Here is a 22,321-nt window from a genome sequence, read left to right on the forward strand (position 1 = left end):
TTGTGGCTCCTTACCCAAAACAACCACAATTCAAAACAAGGCCAAGCGTACCAAACGGGGTTTCATAGGACCGTTGATGTATATCGAAAACGGCCTATTTCGCTCCAAATGAACCAAAGTGGCAACCGTGTCTATAACTAACAAATCAGCTTAAACTTGCTGCTAGCATATTTAGAATTCAGTTTTTAAGCCGTCGTGATATTACTAAATAATGTTACAATATCAGTTGCAGAATAGACCTATCCGCTACACATATGAAACTATGTACAAGTAAAATATTTTTAAAATCAATTAACATTGCTTCGAACTACGGTCCTGTTTGCTTTATACTCATTCAAATATCCTTTACAACTCAACCTTTTATATCATGCTCTATTGGCTAAACTATGCAACTTAAACTTTGAAGAAAACTCAAGTACTCTTTATTCTGCGATTGGGTTTGGAAGTGTATGTAGGTAGATGTTCTACGATGTATTAAGTTTATCAAACAGCTTGCAACACATGCATCATGCTTAAGTGCAACATAAAACTGCAATAGAAGTGCAGAATTTATAGCATATCCCACTTGCATTAAATACCCATCAACACACACAAACTTGCATAGAGCTTCCTGGCCATATATTATGTATGCACTACATAAGAACATAAGAATAAACAATATCAGAGCTTTTCATTACTAACTTAAACGTGAACTTAAGACAGCTAAAATGATTTCCATATACACATTTGTTTGTAAGTATGTAGGTAAGTGTTAGGATTTTACTTAAAGCAAACTTGTAAATGTCGTACAAGAATTTGCATATCCCAAAGTTTCTTGGCTTGCACACTGTGAGTTTTGGAAAATGGATTTTATGTATTCATTTTTTAGTTGTGAGAAAGTAGAAACCCATGGGGAAATTATTATTCTGTCTATGCACAAAAATTACAATGCGATACATAAAGTAACTGTATAATAACTTATCCCTCAAGTACCTCTCTATTTTTGCCTATCCAAACAATATGAATACTCGGTACTTTACAGGTCAGCTCAGGAGCACTATGATGAATTCAATGTCATATAAGAAACTCTCTTTCCATGAGACTGAGAGGCTTTAACGACAAGCACACTACGGCTGTAATGCCCAGTTGTAACGCTTATGAGGCTTCAGCTCACCCGAAGAGTACTTGTATCTCCTTGGTTAAATATTCGCTAGGACCAAATATTTGCGTTTTCATGATTTTTTTCCATACAAGTGAAATTTTTTTTTTTAATATCGAAGAAAATCTGGAACGTCTCTCGGGAATAAAATTATCAACGTTCAATACGCATTTAGAGGGACTTATAACTTGAACTAAAATTAATTTGGCTGTAAAATTGCCTACTCAAATAAAGAGAGAACTTCAAATAAAAAGTTCGATTCCCAGCGGGGGTTTAGAATATACTCGCTGCAGGTATGCCTGTCGTAGAAACAACTAAAATACCCAAATGATTCAAGGGGTTGTGTAGCGCAATTTATACCCAACAGGCATTTCTGTAAATGTTTTTGGAAATAACTTTAAGTAAATTTATAAAATAAGCGAAGTATAAACGCTTTCAATATTTAATCAAGTCAAATTTTCTTCAATAATCTTTTTGTAAGCGTTGAGACCGAATGTTTGTTAAAGATTTATTTTTATATACGAACTTCATATTTATTGCTTTCTTACATATATGTAACACTCCTATATTGCTAATAGAAAATGCCCGCAATGTGTTTCGAATGCGAAATCAAAACAAGACAGCCTATAAAATTTAGTGATTGTAGCAGCATAAGTGTGACAAGAAAAAATTTATATTTAGGTACATTCGAATATTGAATACAAAAACAAACACATTTAACCAGCAATAAATCGGTACCCTAATGTTTGTGAGTGTACCTAGCCTTTAGCAGCAATATAGGAGTATTACATATACGTTTAAATTACATAACATTGCGTATATCTTTAAACTTCTAACCAACGTTCCATTTCGATTATTTTACGTTTTATTTCAACCGTTTTGTGAACGAAAAATCAGCATTTTGTAAGCTTAATATCTATTTCGGTAAACTTTTTAAAAACTTAATTTTCCTTTACTTTGCTTGTTGGGTAGCTTCTCCAACCCAATTGTGAACCTCACCTACCCGTGGCGAATCCTGTTTCTTTAGCAGCCGAGGTTCTGCTCCACTGAACAAGGAGGTTGGGGGAGGGATGACCTAGAAGGACCAATGTGGTTATATTAGTTGTTCTGGCTTGTTTCTTAATGGTCCTTTTTACCGGAACGTGCCGGATCTATATCAAAACCTTCGGGAGTATCTTTATCGCGCCTAATTTATATAATTCTAAAAAAACTGCCACTTATATAAATCTGTTCACAGCTGCACCTGCACATATCAAAAGATTACTCATACGCACTGTCGAACTTATTTCCACGAGACCACACAATTCTCATCGTTATCCCTTTTTGCATATAAATGGAATATTTTATAGATAAGTCAAAATAAGAAAGTTGAAATCTGAAGATATTCCAAAAAGTTCAGCACCTGGACATGCCTTCAAGCAGTTGGGAAATTCTACATTTAGGATTCACGCTTAGTTGGATTTGGAAAGTGGGTTTTGCGAATTCCTTGATCATATTCACCGTGAGTCAGCATATACATAGCAACTCGAGTTAATAGAACCATATAACAGTAAGGGGAGTGTAAGCGTACTGTAAACGTAGTCTTTAGAAGTGTTATTTAATATGGTGGAATACAATGTACGTAGTAGAGTTAAGTTAGGTTAGGTGGTAGCTGCCCTGATAAGAGAAGCTCACTTGGACAACATGAAGGTCCGTTTTGATACCACATACAATAAAATGACGGTGACGTAGATATAGCTACTTAGAGAATCGTTGGGTAGCAACGATAAAGTTCCGAATGATACCGATCTCAACCTTGGATAAATCCTCGGGAGATCTAAGTGAGTCGCGACCGAAGTACTTTCGCCTAGTTCTGGTAAAAGCTGGGCAATCAAGCATAAAGTGATTTGGTGATTCCACCTCATCATCCTCTATAGGGCTGCAGCAGGATGGAGTTTCCAGTATATTGATATTGAGTTATTTACGTAGTAGAGTTGATATGAGCGAAATTTTGCAGCAAATCAGTAATGGAAGTAAGTGTAAAAAAGATGCAATTGAAAGTGAGAAAGAAAAGGAATGATATAATAACAATACCAGGGCAAAGCAAGGAAAGGAAGAGAAGAGGAAAGAGAAAGGGAGATAAGAAGTCAAAAACGGAGCCATGCCCAAAATGGCAGGCGTGTTTCCAAATTTTTTATCGAAGTACTAAGAATTTGTTTTCAATGAGTTACCAGTTTGTAATAGGAGTGTTATCGACGTAATAAAGTTGCTATCGATTTCTTACAAATTTTTGATCGTTTGTTTAAGAAATATATCGATTTGTTATCGAAGATTTATTTATTAAGATTTATCGCAAAACTTTCGATATGTTACCAAAAAGTTATCGATTTTTATCAACTGTCGGAAAATTCGATTTATTATTAAAAGTGTATTGCACTATTTAGAAAAGCTATGCATTTTTTTATTGGAGGCTTACTTATTTGTTATCGACGTTTTATCGATGACTCATCTGTTTTTTTTGAAACAGATATCGATAAAACTTTACTAGAAAATCGATACCCATCTGCAACACGGCTATAAATAACACACCGATAAGAAACCAAAAAGAAAACGATTACTCTGCGATAAAAAGGGTATAAAAACCGATTACTCGATGATAACAATTTTTGTTTTATAATACGCCGATAATAAAACAATATCTGGTCGGTGTTAGTTTTTACCGATAAGAAGCCGACGAAATTGTACGAAAAACGGCCGAAATTATTGGATTCTCGCAAAGTTACCGCTGCTGTGGTTCAACTTCAGCACCTGGTCGAGCTGTAGTTAACTTAAAAATTTTGGTTTTCTAGATGTACACTGCATCTTTATACAGCGAACTTAACGAGTACTTGGTACTCACGCCTTTTTTGTTTGGATTAAACTTTGTTTGATATTTATTCGTAATATAATTTTTCTCGTATCCACTTCTTTTTTTCTTGTCTTTTTTTAGCCATCAAGAACCCCTTCAAGCCATTGTAAACTTTTTACCCGATGAATGCGGTTACGACATGTTACTACCACATCCGGAAAATAAAGAAATACTGGCAAGAACTATCGAAGAGATACAAGTGGATACCTATGAAATGCGCACAATAGCGATTACAAAAGAAACTGGATACTTACAACATTATCTGCCTGTTATCTCACGATGTCTGGCCAAAAAATACTCACAACAAATTTTCGATGAACTCAGCTACTATTTATATGATATTGAACTGCTACAACAACAATATCAACGCTACTACATAAAACCCTTTCAACTAACCAATGTAGAAATGCCAGCACATGTGAATGTCAATGATTTACGTGAAACCGCAGAATCCCTCGCTATACAGGGTTCTTATCTAACAAAACAATTGCCCGCAATGACCAGTGATAGCGCAACCATAATAATATATTTTGAAGGATTAATGAATCAAATAGCACAGCGTGTACGCAAATTAACGCCAGAACAAGCAGAACTCACTGTATTACCACTTAGGGAATCAAGTCAGCTATCACTGATAGATAACTTACGCGATGTTTTTACCACAGCCTTTGAGAGTATAATGAAAGTGACACGTTTCGAACGCTTATGTGTGGCAGCAAATAATCAGCTATTTCGAGAGCTTTTGCTATTTACGAATACTGAATCATTTAAGGATATACACTATACGACATTAGAATATAATGCATTGCGTAGTTATACGGATAATATGTGTTTGGAGAATATTTTTGAGGTGCAACGTTTTGATCAACTAACTGACCGTGATTTTTTTCCATTACCCTACTATGCACGTCTGTTTTATGGTGAGAATGTAGTCAAACAAAATCTAGACCAATGGTTGAAGGAATATAGTACAAAGGATGTAGATGAAATTTTGCCTAATTGTAGGCTATATCATTTCAAATGCGCCTACAATGAGGTGATTGAAGAACAACAAATGACATTGTTGCCAACACGTTTATGCTTTCGTGATTTTACGCTGTTTCAATTGGACGAATTTCTCAAAGCGCTCATCACACCTGAAATGATAGAAACACGTAACGAAAAAGGTTATGACTCATATCAAAGTTTAGTAGAACAACGCAATCAAATAAAATTAAACAACGATATTATTGATCTTTCCATATTCATACGGCCGAATTCATTGAAATGGCAAAAGCTTAAAGCATATCTTGAGGCACAAATAACACAAGCTGGAGATCAAACTAACGCAAAAGAACTGAAGAAAATGTCAGCACGAACGCCAACACATTCAATAAAGGAGGGTAAAGAGATGCCTGGTTTGCCAAAAGATCATCCACTACTCAAGGGCTACAACTTGGAAGATATACGTCAGGAGATACAAACTAAAAATAGCAAATATTATTTCGAAGAAGGCGTCATTAAATTGTATGAGGAACGTTGGTGTTTCATGGATATGAATAAAAATCTCTTATTTAAAGTAAATAATAAAACATTGAATATTCACCGTCCACGTTTTTGGAATACTGCAGTGTCATCGTGTTTACGTGTAAGTAACGAAAATGAAGTTATAGTGCGCGTGCTAAATAAAGAAACAGAATGCGCTAAAGTTGTTATAAACTATCCAAATGGCTTGGCTATATATCATAATGACACATATGTCCAGCAGGAATGGTATACCGAAGAAACGGTAAATAAGGAACAAAGACGTATATTCGTCGCCGAAGGTGCAGTTATTGTGCATAATGAAGGGGCCGATATGATTTTGATTATGCGTTATAATGGTGAAATCTATCGTCTATATCAATATGAATTTCCCGAATATGAGGAAGAAGCTGCGTACAATGAAATTTCTGAAGATTTAGGTTCTTCAATAAAAATCGAGATAAGAGATAGCACAGTAAATAAAACTGAGGAAACAACTCGTCGCACACAACGCAATAGCAAGGCCAAGGAAGCAGCGAAAGAGTTACATGAAATACCTCAAACAAATGGTAGCGAAAAAGAAGCGAAATCCACTCATAAAGAATCGCTACGTCATACGTCAATTAGAAAAGGCAAAGGAAATGAAGCCACATCTAATCCTTCAATTTTGCTTGCGGATTCAATTAAGCGTAGAACTTTAAAAGATATACTTGTTGAATCAATTGATAATGAACTCAGATTTCTTAATGAAATATCAAATAAGTATGGTCTAACTTATTTGCATTTAATTGTTACCACATCGATGGGAATTGTTATTAATCTAACACGCAAAGGGAAGGTGAGTAGAATAGCTTGTTAATTTCTCACAACTCCATGAATGTTGCTGATTGTTTTCGTTGTGCATAGAAGTTATCTAAGACTTTTCTGTCAAATTGGGAGAATACTTTCTTAGAGCGCGTTGGGACAAAACTGTGACGATTCTAGGCAAAAAATCTTATTATAGAACTAACACTGCATTACCGGCAGTTGCTAATATTCGCCAGATGGTAGCGCAAATACATGTTAGTTTTTATTTATAGATCATTGATTGATAGAACAGCTGATTTCTGTTGATATTTGATATAAGACGCTTGTATTTATTTTGTTGCGCATAATGCGCACGGGTCCGCCGCTTTAGCCAAGAAAGTATTTCAGTCGGCACCTCAATTTGGAAGCAGAGTACGGGGGAAACCTCCACTGAGCTGGAAACGGCAGTTAGAGGAAGAATTGATCTCCCTTGGTGCTCTCGATTGGAGTCGGTTATCGCTAAACAGGGATAACTGACGTGACTCCCTACAAAACGGCTAAAATCGGTTAAGCGCTCAAGCGTAAATTAATGCTGATAATGAAAACATGTGCGTGCGACTTTCAACACTTCCTCTTGGAGAAAGCTAATCTCTTAATGGAAGCGAAAGACCAACTTTTTCTACCTGCTACCTACAGACCATTTTCTACTTATCCCTTAATAGAAGGAAATGAACAACTTCTCTTATTTCCTACCAACGCGTATTGAGAGAACTTGCCTCCAGCAACCGTATTCATTTTGCTTGCCGTTCTTTTGCTCGTCTTCCTCCTAATCTTGACAGCTCTTTTATGGAGAACTTTTTATTAACATACGCCATAGTCAGAAAATTGGTGTTTAATCTGAATGAAAGCTCGTTTTTAACCTATACAATATACATAATCTTAGTGACCTGAGGACTTCGAAATAATTCTAGCTGGCTCTTTGCCTAGTGTTATATTCTTCGATTAGCCTTAGGAAATTGTCCTAAAGTGGTCGTATAGAGTTTTCCGCGTTGCTAATCTAATATATATTATAAATGGGAAAGTTTGGATGTTTGGATGTTTGTATGTCCAGACGTTTGGTTTTGTGCCTCAATCACGCAAGAACGGATGGACGGATTTGGACGAAATTTGGCACACATATAGCCAATAGTCTAGAAGGATCTACGACGGGAGTTCCCCGCCCCCTAGGAACTGTTATAATTTAATTATTGTATTTTTTCGTCTCTGTGACTGAATCAAGCCAGAACGTCTTCACGGATTTTGATGAAATTTGGGACACATACAACAGTCTACTAGCGAAATTTTTTTCGAACATGGAAAGGGGGTGGGGGTCCCTCGACCCCTTCGAAAAATTACTTTTTAATAATTTTTACACATTATAACTTTACCTATATTGACATTCACCAATATTACAAACGCAATGGGTCAAATAAGTCGAGGGCTTACAAAGTGAGCAGTGACACCCTCCGCCCCCTTCCTCCTTCTCCTCCACTGGTGTTAAATCTATAAATTGTTATAATTCAATATAAATTTTTTCCTAAATCAATAGCTTTTGGTATCTGGAACACGAGATCTAAACAATTTTGGAAAAACGAGCAGTGGTCCTCTCCTTATCCTCCCGCCATCCGTCCTCCTTCAATTGTTTTTATTAGCTTTACCTGTATGTTTCTTTGTAACTCTTCATTCGCCTCAACGCGCTTGCTGCCTTATTAACATGGTTTTACAATTAGCTTCAAGTTATTTGTAATCCCGTTAGGGTCATATCGAGACCCTTCGGGATCATTTCTGGATGGTTTTCGGGATCCGTCCGGGATCCCGTCGGGGTTATTTTGGGACATTTTCGGGACAATTTCGGGATAATTTCGGGACTATTTCGCGATCATTTGGGGACCCTTCCGACAGCATTTCTGGATGGGTTTCGGGATCCGTCCGGCATTCCGTCGGGGTAATTTCGCGATCATTTGCGTACCTTTGAGAGATAAATTCTTGATGGTTTCCGGGATCATTACGGGAATTTTTCGGGGTAATTTTGGGTCGCTTCCGGCATCATTTCTGGATGGTTTTCGTGATCCGTCCGGGATCCCGGCGGGGCCTTTTCGGGGCTATTTTGGGATCATTTGGGATATCTTCCGGCATCATTTCTGGATGGTTTTCGAGATCCGTCCGGGATCCCATCGGGGTCATTTCGGCACTTTTTCTCTACTAATACGGAATTATTTGGGGACCCTTTCGGCATCATTTCTGGATGGTTTTCCGGGATCCCCTCAGGGTAATTTCGGGACTATTAGAGGATCATTTGGGGACCTTTCCGGCATCATTTCTTGATAGTTTTCGGGATCCGTCCGGGGATCATTTCGGGACTTTTTCGGGATCATTTGGGGTATTTTCCGGCATCATTTCTAAATGGTTTTCGGGATCCAACCGGGATCACGTCGGGTTCATTCGGGACTTTTTCCCGACTAATGCGGGATCATTTGGGGACCCTTTCGGCATCATTTCTGGATGGTTTTCGGGATGCGTCCGGGATCCCATTGGAGTCATTTCGGGACTATTAGGGGATCATTTGGGGACCTTTCCGGCATTATTTCTGCATAGTTTTTGGGATCCGTCCGGGATCCCGTAGGGGTCATTTCGGGATCATTTGGGGTACCTTCCGGCATCATTTCTGGATGGTTTTCGGGATCCCGTCGGGGTCATTTCGAGACTTTTTCTCAACTGATACGGGATCATTTGGGGACCCTTTCGGCATCACTTCTGGATGGTTTTCGGGATCCTGGGAGCCCGTCAGGGTCATTCTGGGACTATTTGGGAACCTCATTCTGGATTGTTACCGGGATCCGTCAGGGATCCCGTCAGGGTCATTTCGGGACTATTAGGGGATCTTTTGAGGACCTCTCCGGCATCATTTCTGGATGGTTTTCGGGATCCGTCCGAGATCCCATCAGGGTCATTTCGGTACCATTAGGGGATCCTTTGGGGACCTTTCCGACAAAAATTCTGGACGGTTTTAGGGATCCGTCCGGGATCCCGTCGGGGTCATTTCGGGACTTTTTTGGGATCATTTGAGGTCCCTTCCGGCCTCATTTCTGGGTGGTTTACGGGATCCTTCCGGGAAGAAATAAAATGCATTAGACAGAAAAAAAATTTTAAACAGATAACTTGATAAGTAGGCTAACGTGAATAGCCCATATATTTCATTTTCTGCTTGCGGACGGGGCCGCGGGTAAAGGCTAGTATATCAATAAATAGCATTTTCTAGTTACCTCATCAGCGATCTCGTGCCTATCGATAGAGATATACAGAGCTACTTAAATCTAGCAACATGGAGCGGTGCCCCGACCGATTTTGAATTTCATATGAATGAGTCTGGGGAGCTGATGTATGTATAGATCAGTGCCAGTTTTCGTTTACATTTTGGATCCGTGTCAATTAGCATGAGAATTTACATCCCAATTATGGACTTAACTCAAAGTTTAAATAGATAGTTCTGGTACTGTTCAATTCGGCGCTAAGTTTGAGTAGTCTTCTCTAGCATCGAGGTGAAGGAACCGCACCGCGTTTGGCAATAAAAGTTTGGAGATCACAGCGACATTGTCGTTGTTGTAGCACTACTTCGATCATCTTATTTTCTACACAAAGATGAGCTCCTATTGCTTTATATAAACAATTTGATTGGCTTTGCAAGAATAGACTGGTATGCCCTGGCCATCGCATGATGATGACAGTCTTTCCAAGGGTTCTACAATAATTTACTTTAAATTATGCATTTACGAAACTTGGAAAGGCATTTTAGACCAATACTCTAGAAGAAATTTTGTCGTACCAACAATAGGGGGTTGTTGTTGTTGTAGCGTTAAACACACTCAGGTTTTGGGGAGTTTTATCGATATTTATGGTCCTTTGCCGTATATAGATCCGGTACGTTCCAGTAAAGTGCATCATTAAGAAACAAGCGTGACCATCTCGAGAACTGTTTGATATGACCACATTGAACCTTTTAAGGGCGGGATCCCACCCTTTACTTTCATGACGAACTTGGGGTTGCCAGACCCCCTTGTAAGTGAGGTTGAAATTTTGGTTGGAGAAGCTATAAATTGCGCCGGAAGCCCCTAGTATAACAGTTCAAAATAATAGTAACATACTTTAAGAGTCGGCGGTCACCGTGGTGTGATGGTAGCGTGCTCCGCCTACCACATCGTATGCCCTGGCTTCATACCCCGGGCAAAGCAACATTAAAATTTTAGAAATAAGGTTTTTCAATTAGAATAAATTTTTTCTAATCGGGGTCGCCCCTCGGCAGTGTTTAGCAAGCGGTCCGGTTGTATTTCTCCCATGAAAAGCTCTCAGGGAAAACTCATCTGCCTTGCAGATGCCGTTCGGAGTCGGCATAAAACATGTAGGTCCATTTCCGGCTAATTTGTAGGGAAAATCAAGAGGAGCACGACGCAAATTGGAAAAGAAGCTCGGTCTTAGATCTCTTCGGAGGTTATCGAGCCTTACATTTATTGTTTTTACTTTAAGAGTCTGTTGTTCTAACGCGAATGCTGTATCAGGGTAGTGAGCAGGGTTGAGAAGCCTTTTAAGCAAAAACCTATTGCATGGATTTCTGCCTACAGCCGAGAAGCGACCCGTTAACAAGGGGTCGGTTCTTCTGCTTTAACTTCCACGTTATGGGCGACTAGTAACCCAAACCTATGCTGTACTCAAATGAAGTTTCTAAAGGAATCCCCTCAGAACTTATGGAACCAAGCTCTGTATCTCGACTCCACATTTTTGATCAAGCGGGATTTTTTTGTATCAAACAACGAAAAATGAAGTTGAAATTTTTCCTTCTGATGTTGGGATATTATGATATGATATGATGTGGACAAATTTTAACCAAAGTACATCCTATTATTTCAGGTGTACAGGGGTCATTCCGAGGTCACATTAGAATGGAATGACTACTTCGCAAATGAAAGTTATGCACAACGTGGTGATGGTGTGCGCATGATTTGGGCAAAGGATGATATGAAATGTTACCACCAAGATGGCACGCTTATTGTAACAACACTTGCAGAAAAAAATGTTTTACCTGACTGGGATACAGGCAATCGAATAAGTTACAACTCTTAATAGAACTTTCTCTAAATTATCTTTTCTATTGTTGCAGACGATGAGGTTGCCTACACCATGAGCTCTTCACACCTTGAAGAAGAATCTGTTGAAGAGGAAAACGTTGAAATACCGGTAAAGCACCTTTTGATTTTTCAATACTAAAGTTGTATGGTTCAAATAAACTTCCTCTTTTTCGTTGTCAGACCAGCCGTGTGCTATTAGATGGCATGCGCTCGAAAGGTTCTGCCGCTATTCCGCCGAGAGGTTCTCTACTTGCTGATGCGAATCTTACGAAAAAATCATTAGAGCGCTCACCTTCTACGCACACTCGCTCACGCATATTCTCTACCATGTCAAACTACTTAGCAAACGGTGAAGGTGAAGAGGGCCGTTTTGAAGATCCATATTATGTGGCCTACCGTTATGATAGCTTTCATATGTTACATAAAAGATATGCTGAAGTTCAATTTGAATTGTACGAAGTGCCTATAAATGATATAGTTGTTAGTATAAAGGCCATTGATGGTATTTGCGCATACGTGTATAAAGTAGTGTCTGCGATCGATCAGCATCTTCGGGATGAATACACGGAGATACCGAATTTTATTATGGGCGATAGCGCAACTGGGAACATGGAAACGCATGTGTTAGGTATGCCTAAATCAAGGAGTAAAAGCCATACAACTCATACGGAGGGTAGTGAGGTGCACACCACAGTTGACGACCAGTCAATCATTGAAGCTGATCTTCTGGTTCAAACTGTGGTGAAAGTTACGTTTGGAAATGATTTTAGTATAACAAGTACGGAAGATGCTTGTGAAATTGCAATGGAATTGGAACGTTTTGAAAACGAGCGGGATAAGGTGCGGTAAGTAAGGGTGTTATAATAATGAGACAAGTTTTAAATGTGGAATGAATTTCTGAAGTAGTAATATGAGATAAATAATGTATCAAAGGTACACGTGCGTAAAAAATATATCGAGATCACTGCTATATCCAATCACTGCTACATCCAATACGCAAGTAACAGTCGTGCTGACCAGACGTGTTTTCTAATCGCTCTGCAACGATTTTGTATTTCCTATATGTACTGTGACATAGAAATTGTTTTTGTTGCGTGTTTTACTGTAATGCCTTGTATTTGTGGTCTTAGGGTTAGGCGCACACAATCTAAGGTTCAATGTGCTAAGTGTTCGGTACTTTTTCATCTTCCCTGTGTGGGTGTTTTGGAGGCGGACTTAGACTTTTTAAGAGAGTCTAATAGTGCTTTTTACTGTAAAGTTTTTGCGTGTAAGCGTCGTGGATCGATCCGATAGCCGCCCGCCTCTCTTAAATCATCATCTACTAACAAAACGTCATGGATGGACAATAATGACCTTCCCTTGCTGCCTGCTGGTTCACGCAGTGAAGATATGCAATACAAAAACAATCACGATAATTTGTGCAATATCGAAAAAACATTGAAGTCGTTAGTGTGTGATATTGCTGTGCTAAAAGGCAATGAAGAGAAGATTTTACGTCTGGTTAAAACATCAATAGACGAAGGTAATCGTTTGGCGACCTGCAAGTTAAGTTAAGCTCTATGCAGAAAGCGCTCTGTGACTTGCCGCTGGCTACCTGTCGCTCTGGCTCTTCCTCTGAGTCTTGCATTGCTGCTGTTTCTATTGTGGGTATAATTGATGCTGCTCATTCTAATGGTACTTCCTCATCGTTACACGTGTCAAGTGGAAAAGTAATTATTCTTTTTGCTTTGCCTGCTGCTTCTAAACATACAGCAGTTGCTACTACTTGTGACATGGCTACCAATGTTGATGATTTTTCTACTGTTAAAGATAGTGCTATGAACGTTGAAAACAACAACAACAATAATTCTTCAGTATCATAGCTATCATCCGGTGGCAAAATCCTGAGCCAGATAAATAAGTTTGCATGTAAATGCAACAACAACGATTTGAGCCAGATAAATCCAGATAGAAGTCTGGTTCAATTTGTGAGCCAAATAATTTGTTAATTACTTCCTTTTAGTTTGGCAACGCGGCCTTTAATATACCTACTTTTTCAAAAATAGATGTCGCTGCTTAACCTTTCGCCGTATGAGTTAAATGAAAAACAGCGGCGACATCTGCCTATCACATTTCACGTGTGCCAAAATTTCACGACATCTGCTTCTCAAGTCTCTCAATGATCCAGACCATTCCCGTGAGAATTGAGCGTGAGCCGGAGCTGTAAAACTCACTGAAAGACGGCAAATAGCTATTAACAATTCTACCACCACAGCTGTGTCAAACCTATGAGAATAATTCTGTTAACAACTCTGCTAATAGTGGTAGAACGTTTGCTTCGGTTCTTAAATCACAGGCTAATAACTCTAATGGTACCTGTATGGATGACGCTGATAATAAAAACAATGTTAATACCAAACAAACACACAAACGTCGTAAGCAGCCTAGCGAGTTTCTCACTTCTTAGAGCAACTTGAGCGGTCTCAAGTTTTAAAGTTATCAAGTCTTTGACTGAGAGTAAAAGTTTATAAAACTCGAATTTACCATTTGAGAGCTTACAGCGCTATCCATATTTCATGAGAATAAGTCTTGTATAACAAAATTAAAATCTAGCAGCCCTTTCGTCGCTCGCGTACATATATAATCAAAGGCGCCCACGGTTGGATGCTGAACGCTATTGTTCAAAATATTACGTTCGATTGTGAAATGGCTATACTTTAACCTACTTTAAATATTGTCCGTGCCCAGGAGCTGTTTTGCCTTGTTGCGATACGCTTAATGGAGCCCTGGCAGTAAGCTTGTTTTACTAAAGTAGTGATATGCATCTAAAACAGGTACCCTCTTTTAACTTACAGAGGCTAAACAGCACAACGTTAAACATATCATCGAAAGACAAATATCTTGGTATTATACTCAATTCCAAATTAAGCTAGAGAAGAAACGTTGATATGAGGTCAAAGAAAGCTCCAGCAGCATACTACACCTGCAAAAGGGCTTTTGGACGTAACTGGGGTCTGGCACCACATGTAGTTCATGGCATGTACAGCACAGTCATTCGATCGATACTAACATGGAACTTTGGTCTGGTGCAAGGCGCTAGACAAAAAGAGTATTCAACAGATGGTCCCGAAGGTACAAAGGCTGGGATGCCTGGGAACGTCAGGCGCCGTGAGCAGCGCGCCGAGGAAGCGCCATATGTAATCTTTCACTTAACGCCTCTACAAGTTTTCGTACAGGGATTAGCCGCAAGAGGAGCTCTACGACTAAGACAATCCAATATATTGAAATCAGCTAAGCGCGGACACGCGACGATTCTGGACAACATGACCAAGGGACAATTAAATGGAATAAAAATCGACCTAAGGTCCTGACCACATCACATCGGTTTTGGACTTCCTGGTTCAGAACATACGAAGTTGAGCTAGAGTGACTCGCGCTTCCCTTGGGAGTATGCGTTCCTCTTCCGCAAGTTTTGGGTACTGTTCTTTGAGTTCTGTATTCACCGGGCAATTCCTGGCATAAAGGTCCGATGCCTGTTTGTGGAGTTCACTGAGAACCTGCTTGTGTTTTTTTGCTTCATACAGCTGAGTTCTCAGGTGCGGTATTTCCTCATAATGCTTACGGAGATGACTCCTTAAGCCCCTAGGCGGTGTTGGCTCATCAATCAGATGTCTGCTGGGATGCCCAGGTTTCTGGGTATTCAACAGGAACTCTTTGGTTAGCATCTCATTTCTCTCCCTGATGAGGAGTATTCTCGCCTCATTATGTAGATGGTGTTCTGGGGACACAAGAAGACAGCCCGTGGCTTCTTCCAGTGAGTAGTTTTTAGGCTTGGCGACCAAATAGGGGACGCGTAGCACGCAAACGGCTGGCCAATTGCTTTGTATGTGGTAATGAGCGTTTCTTTGTCTTTTCCCCAAGTACTGTCAGCAAGGGTTTTGAGGATTTTATTACGGCTTTGGATTTTCGGTACAATTGCGGCTGCATGCTCACCAAAATGTAGATCCTGATCAAACGTCACACCCAAAATTTTGGAGTGTAGGACAGTCGGTAGCGTAGTGATATCGACATGAATGTTCAAAATGGTCGACATTTGGTACGTCCATGTTGTAAATAGGGTCGCAGAGGATTTAGTCATGATAATGCCAGCTTTCGCGGGGCGAGGAGAGATCAGGAGGTAGCCGTTTATTCTGTTGCAAAGCTCATGGATCTGTGGGCCTGGGCCTGTGACCATTATTGTGCAGTCATCGGCGTAGGAAACGATAGTAACTCCTTCTGGTGGTGAAGGTAGCTTTGATATGTAGAAATTAAACAAGGGTGGGGATAGGACACCACCCTGTGGCACCCCTTGTTTAATTCTTCTTGGTTTTGATGTTTCGTTTCTAAATTGCACCGATGCCTGCCGACCACCCAGATAATTTGCGGTCCACCTTTCAAGACATGGGGGAAGGATAGACCCTTCCAGGTCTTGTAGTAACGTGCCATGGTTGACCGTATCAAAAGCTTTTGATAGGTCTAGCGCAACCAGTACTGTTCTATGGTGGGGGTTTTGATTTAAACCGCAATTTATTCGAGTGCTAATGGAATTTAGCGCGGTGGTGGTGCTGTGGAGTTTTCTGAAGCCATGCTGATGACAGGCTAGCTGCAAATTTGCTTTGAAGTAGGGGAGCAAAATGGCTTCAAGTCTTGGCTACTGGCGATAGGAGAGATATCGGGCGATATGACTCTCCTATGTTAGCTGGTTTCCCAGGATTTAGTAGCGGGACCACATTGGCCATTTTCCATTTTTCGAGAATGACAAAGGTGGAAAGAGACAGGTTGAAGACATGTGCTAAATATTTGAAACGCTATTTCCCTAGGTTTTTAAGCATCGGCATGGCTATGCCGTCTGGGTCCACAGCTTTGGATGGTTTAGCATGACCGATGGCATCCTCAACATCTTTGGCGGTGATGGTAATTGCTAACGCGCTGAATTTATGTTTATGTGCGTGTCTGTTGGCCCTCCGTCTATCTTTGCATTATGCATTTTATTTTGTCGGCAGAAAGCGCTCGCGCATTTTTTCGCATCCGACGGCACTTTATCGCCAAAGGCGAAGGAAACTTTGTCATTGTGCCTAGACGGATTCGATAGGGACTTTACGGTGGACCAAAGTTTACCTACACCAGCAGAGAAGTTACAACCGCTTAGGTGCTCCTCCCATTTCGCCCGCTTGTGTTCATCCACAAACACTCTGATGCATTGGTTTATATCCCTTATTTGGGGGTCGCCGGGATCGAGCTGTCTTATGGGGTCACGTTCTCTCACTAAATTTGCAGCCTCCGACGGCAAGTGGGGCCGAATTTCGGGAATTCTACCGGCGGGAATGAAGCGAGCCGAGGCGGATTCAATGACCTTGCGGAAAGCACATTCCCCTTGGCGGGCATCAGTCCGAAAGGGAGGGCAGCAAAGCGGTTGTCTGTAAAGATTTGTATTCGCCCCACTGTCCTTTTTTAAAGTTTATGAAAGTGCGTTTTTCTGTGACGATGAAGTCGGCGGTACGCTCGAGCGAAATAAGTATAGGCAGGTGGTCAGATGCCAATGTTAATATCGGCTGCCAGTTGACGCAGTTTACGAGTTCTGCGCTCACGATTGATATATCCGGTGAACTGTGACAGCTTCCTACCACACGTGTGGGGGCATCTCCGTTTATTGTGCAGAACGTGGTTTCTTCTATTTGATCCGGCAACATCTCACCCATACTGTCCGCCCGCAAGTTTGAATGCCATAGATCGTGATGATTGAAATCGCCTAAGATAATGCGATTGTTGCCAGTGAGTAAGGCGCTGATATTAGGGCGGTATACACTGGGGCAACAGGTGGCAGGAGGGATGTAGATGTTGATGATTTCTAGGTTTGCATCGCCTGACCGGGCAGATAAGCCTTGAAGTTCTAAGACACTGTCCATGCGGCCGATGTCGGTATCAAATATATGATATTGTACAGAGTGGTGTATGATAAACGCGAGGCCGCCTCCATTTCCGCTCTCGCGACCTTTTCTGTGGACATTATACCCAGAACAGGTCTGCAGAGCAGATCTTGCTGTGAGTTTAGTCTCTTGAATCGCAGCAATGCGGATGTTGTGCCGCTTCATGAAATCGACTATCTCCGTGATCTTCCCATTTAATCCACTACAGTTTAAATGCATAATTCTGAAGTGCATAGGGGGAGACGTCGTTGCGGAACATGGCGCAATGAAACCCGTCGGGGGTTACCGTCGAGGAGACCAGAACATCTAGAAAAGTGGCACCGCCCATGTCAGGAGCTGCATTGGGCGGATGTCGCAAACATATATATTCTGTGCTGGCAAACGGTGCAAAGGGAGGTAGGGACTAAGAGTCTGTTTCCCTGACATACACAATTGCTGGCGGAAAAGAGAGGGTGAGAAGACGGGGCAGAGGCTGATGCTCGGCATTGCTCCCGACTCTACTAGGGAGATTGTAGGTATGAGTGGGAGCAGCCGATTGAGTTGGTGGCGCCGTGGGCGCGAGCAGCAGCAGGTACTTGTTGGGGCTTGCCGAGCAGCGGGGCTGCTGGTAGGTAGTGGGGGCGCTAAGGCGTAGACTACGGGACGCCCTAGGGTGTGAACAGCAAGGACCCGCAAAAGATTTATAGAAGTTACGATGACGTCTGGTTTTTGGATCTAGCCCAGAACAACCTGTCCAATGCAACCATCCCTTACACGAGACACACTGACAAGAGTATGACCGTCCTAAAAAGATTCTTTTCCGGCAGATGCAGCAAAACCATTTCTCAGGACCGGGGTCAGGAGACGGACCCGGATTGGGTTGATACCTTCCCGGAGCAAGAGAATATGGAGCAGTCCCACTGCAAGGAGCTGCTGGGAGGATGACAATTTGTGGGAGGGACGCAACAAATTAAATGGGGTTACACTGTAATGACAGTCCTTGGTCGGGAAAAATCCCGGGTCGCTCCGGTACATAGAACCGACTGCCTTGGGAAGCGGGCAGGCGGACGTCTCGCTTCTTCTTGGGTAATAGCCACGCACGCCCTCTTAACCTAACTTAACCTATCTAAGACAGTAGCCAGGGCACTGTTTAATGAAAAAGACGAGCGAACTATCGCGAAATAGGTCGGCTCTAGTTGTTATACGACCCGAATTGTTCGTAAATGGACATCTACGTCAATGGCATTACCCTACCGACTGTCTTACATCCAAAAATATTTAGAGTGATGTTCGATCAGGAACTATATTTTGGCGCGCTTGTACCCGCAATTGTACCTTAAATCCAGAGCCGTAACAAAATTTTCAAATCTCTTGGGGGTTAATAAAAAGAAACGCTCATTACCACTTATAAAGCAAATGGCCTGCCGCTTGTATGCTACGCTTCCCAATATGGTCACCGATCCTAAAGGATACACACTGGAATAAACTACATGCCTGCCAAAACACCACTTTCAGAACAACTACCGGTTGTGTTCTTTCATCCCCAGGACACCGTCTATATATTTAAGCGAGAGTGCAGCCCATTAAGGAGAGAAAAAAAAAGCTGTACAAACAGTTTCTGTTGAATACCCATATTTCTGGGCATCCTAACAGACATCTGATTGAAGCGCAACCATTTCGAGGAAATACGGCACCTGAAAATTCTGCCGTATGCAGAAGAACGGCATAATGAGGTCCTCATTGATATCCACAAAAAGGCGTCAGACCTCAGACCCGTTCTTATAGTTGACTAAAACTAAGGAAAAACCCGAAACTCATAAGATTCTATGCTAAATGTCTTGCACTTGTGTAGCCTTAGAAATGGCCGGAGTCCCGAACCCCTGTATTTCTAAATAAGCTGAGACATAGTTTTGATTTCTTCGAAAAAGAAACAAAGTACGTCCTGCCTGTGCTTAGTAATGTGTCTCTTACCCTAACTCAGCATTTGAGATTTCTCTTTCAACTGTCATTCAACTCAAATGATATGAACACTTTTCAGTTTTTTATACCGCAAAATTGTGTGCAAATGAGTTGATAGCATCCAGCAAAGCCACACAAAAAACACTAAAGTAAAGAACGCCTAAGTACGAAGGATGATCAAAAAGTTTTTGTAATCGGCGAAATATGATTCTAGGATTTTATGTGTAAATATTTTATCTCATTGGAATAGTTCAATTTTTATTATTGTAGCCATAAGGACACTCCCCGAAGGCCTTGGGAAATGTTATCGATGTTGATGGTCCTTTACCGGATGCAAATCCGGTACGTTCCGGTAACAAGCACTATTAAGGCAGTAGCCCGACTATCTCGGGAACGATTTAATATGACCACATGAAATATTCAAGGTCATAGCGCTCTCCCACCCCTAGATCCATGTGGAACTTGGGGACGCCAGAACCGCGGCTGTTAAAGTAACAGGATCCGCAACGTGTAGGTGAGGTTGACAATTGCGATGGAGAAGCTTGCAGCACCTTGAATGGGCTGTGGTACACAACCCCTTAAATCTGTTAGGTATTTTAGTCGCCTCTTACGACAAGCATACCTGCGGCGGATATATTCTAAGCCACCTAACCCACCCCCTTACCTCGTACTTATCTGTGAAGGATATAACTATTCTAGTTTCTGAAACCTGGAGAACGACTAGGTACTTATAATGATCCACACTGTCAGGTGGGCCGTTTTACGTTTGAAGGAAAAGCGCATGCTTCGGCTTTGTTATTCCTAGAACCCGTTAGCGCACTTTTAAAGATTGCGGGATCTATCTTGGAGCACACTAGCGACTTTCATCGATATTTTACAGCATTGATCGCACATAGCAAGGATCACTTTTTTATTATTTTCAAAATAATTTCGATACTATTGCGGGGCCAGTTGGAAAATTTTCTAAGATCACTTCGACATTATTTTAGGATAATTTCGAGACAATTTCGAACCCATTTTGTGACGGTTATAGGATCAATAAGACATTTTTGTTTATAATTTCGGAACTTTTTCCGTACCGCGTTGGAACATTTGCAGGAACACTCAGATTAGTTTAGGTTTGTATATAGGGATTACTTCTGCTCCCGATTTCTAGGAACATTTCAGAATTACTATTTTAGACTAATTTCGATACTATTTCGAAGCCATTATAGGACTTTTTTAGGCTCAATTCGGGTTTTTTTCTCAATCATTTCTAGACTCGTTCACTTTCACAATATTTTTGGTTCAATCCGAAACCATTTTATGACCAGTTTGGAACGTCTGTAGGATTATTTCAGGACTATTTCATTTCGGAGCAACTTCTTTTTCATTTCGAGAATATTTCAAAGCCATATTGGAACTTTTATATGGTCAAATCAGGACTATTTTCGGAAACATTTCCAGACTTTTTCGGGACCGGTTTAAAATAACTTCAGGATCACGTCAGGATAATTAAAGGTATAATTTCAGGGACAACTTCTGGCTCATTTCCAGACCATTTCGAAACCGCTTTGGACTGTTACTGGACCACTTCGGGATTATTTAAGATATCATTTCGGAACAACTTTCATTAAATAGGGGGAGTAATGACATCTGGCTTAGCTCCGTCTGTTCAGTAGCCTTCCTCGCTTGTTCATTGGCAGCACAGTTCTCGGGTACACCGCTGTGACCTGGGACCCATACAACAGCTGTCTGACACCGCGATGGAAGCTCGTTTAGGGTCTGTCTACATTCTATTGCTAATTTCGATGAATTTTTCTTGCCTTTGAGGGCTTTTGTTGCCGCTTGAATGTCTGAGTAAATTGCTACTGATGCGGGATTCTTAAATAACAGCCAACGGATGGCCTCCATTCTTGCAGTTAATTCCGCCTGGAAAACGATACTGCGGCGTTGCAGCCCTATGCTAAGGGAAAGTAAAAGATCCTCTGAATATATTCTACTACTCACTTTACCATTGAGCTTGGAGCCATCCGTGCACTCTGGGTCTAGGTTAGTGGCGTTTTCCCATATGTGCCTCTGTGGTAGAGTAATATGAAAATATCTGGGATTTTAATTTCTATACCGTTCGTATATGTGTATGAGGTATATCGCAGTCTTCGACTAACACTCAAAGCGAACGGTAGTATACCTACATTCAACAAAAAGTCAATACACGATTTCTCTTTTGTGCTATATCCGCTCACCGTATACATAAATAAATACGCGAAACACGTGTTTTACTACAATTATTGAAGCAATATACCAGGAATATAAAATGGGCTACCCATCCAATTCGGAAAAAACTCAATCAAATACCCCAAACTTTACGTGGGATAAAACGAAAAATTCCCAATTCATGAACAATGGCCACATATACTTAATTATGACCAGAACAGACAACAACGAAACACTGGCAAATATTTCACCTTTTCTTGTAAAAAACGCCATCGATGCTAAATGCGGCAGTGAAGTAGAGGAGTGTAAAAAACGCGAAGTGATCAAATATTAATTAAAACTAAAAATAATCTGCAAGCGAACAATCTAACTTCACTAATAGCCGTAGACGACAACACAACAGTCGAAATTTCCGAACACAAACCCCTTAACCAAATAAAAGGTGTAATTTATTGCAACGCAATTAGAGGTCTTCCAGAAGACTATATTTGTGCCGAATTGGAAAACCAAAACGTGACAGAATTAAAAAAAATATTAAAGAAATTTAAAGAAGAACTTGTCGAAACAGGTCTCATAACCATCACTTTTAGCTCTACAAATCTGCCCTCCGACATCAGAGTAGGCTACGAAAAAATACCAGTAAGACCCTACATCCCCTTACCATTATGATGTAAAAATTGCCTTAGATACGGTCATATAGCAAAAATCTTTAAAAGCGAAAAAATCTGCCAAAATTGCGCCAACAACCATCACATAAACGAGGAAAACC

At 40.8% G+C, this 22,321-nt stretch overlaps 1 protein-coding gene across 1 annotated transcript in view; it reads left to right on the forward strand.

The window, feature by feature from the left end:
- Window positions 1-22,321, forward strand: part of ms(2)34Fe (male sterile (2) 34Fe) — a 79,351-nt gene that overhangs the window by 36,721 nt on the left and 20,309 nt on the right. The window contains exons 5-8 of the mRNA XM_067791891.1: window positions 4,107-6,366; window positions 11,256-11,442; window positions 11,506-11,582; window positions 11,654-12,318. Of these exons, the coding sequence (XP_067647992.1) occupies window positions 4,107-6,366; window positions 11,256-11,442; window positions 11,506-11,582; window positions 11,654-12,318 (3,189 nt within the window). The remainder of the gene's footprint in view (window positions 1-4,106; window positions 6,367-11,255; window positions 11,443-11,505; window positions 11,583-11,653; window positions 12,319-22,321) is intronic.

The sequence above is a fragment of the Eurosta solidaginis genome, chromosome 5, assembly GCF_040869045.1.
Source record: "Eurosta solidaginis isolate ZX-2024a chromosome 5, ASM4086904v1, whole genome shotgun sequence".
In the NCBI taxonomy this organism is placed as follows: domain Eukaryota; kingdom Metazoa; phylum Arthropoda; class Insecta; order Diptera; family Tephritidae; genus Eurosta; species Eurosta solidaginis.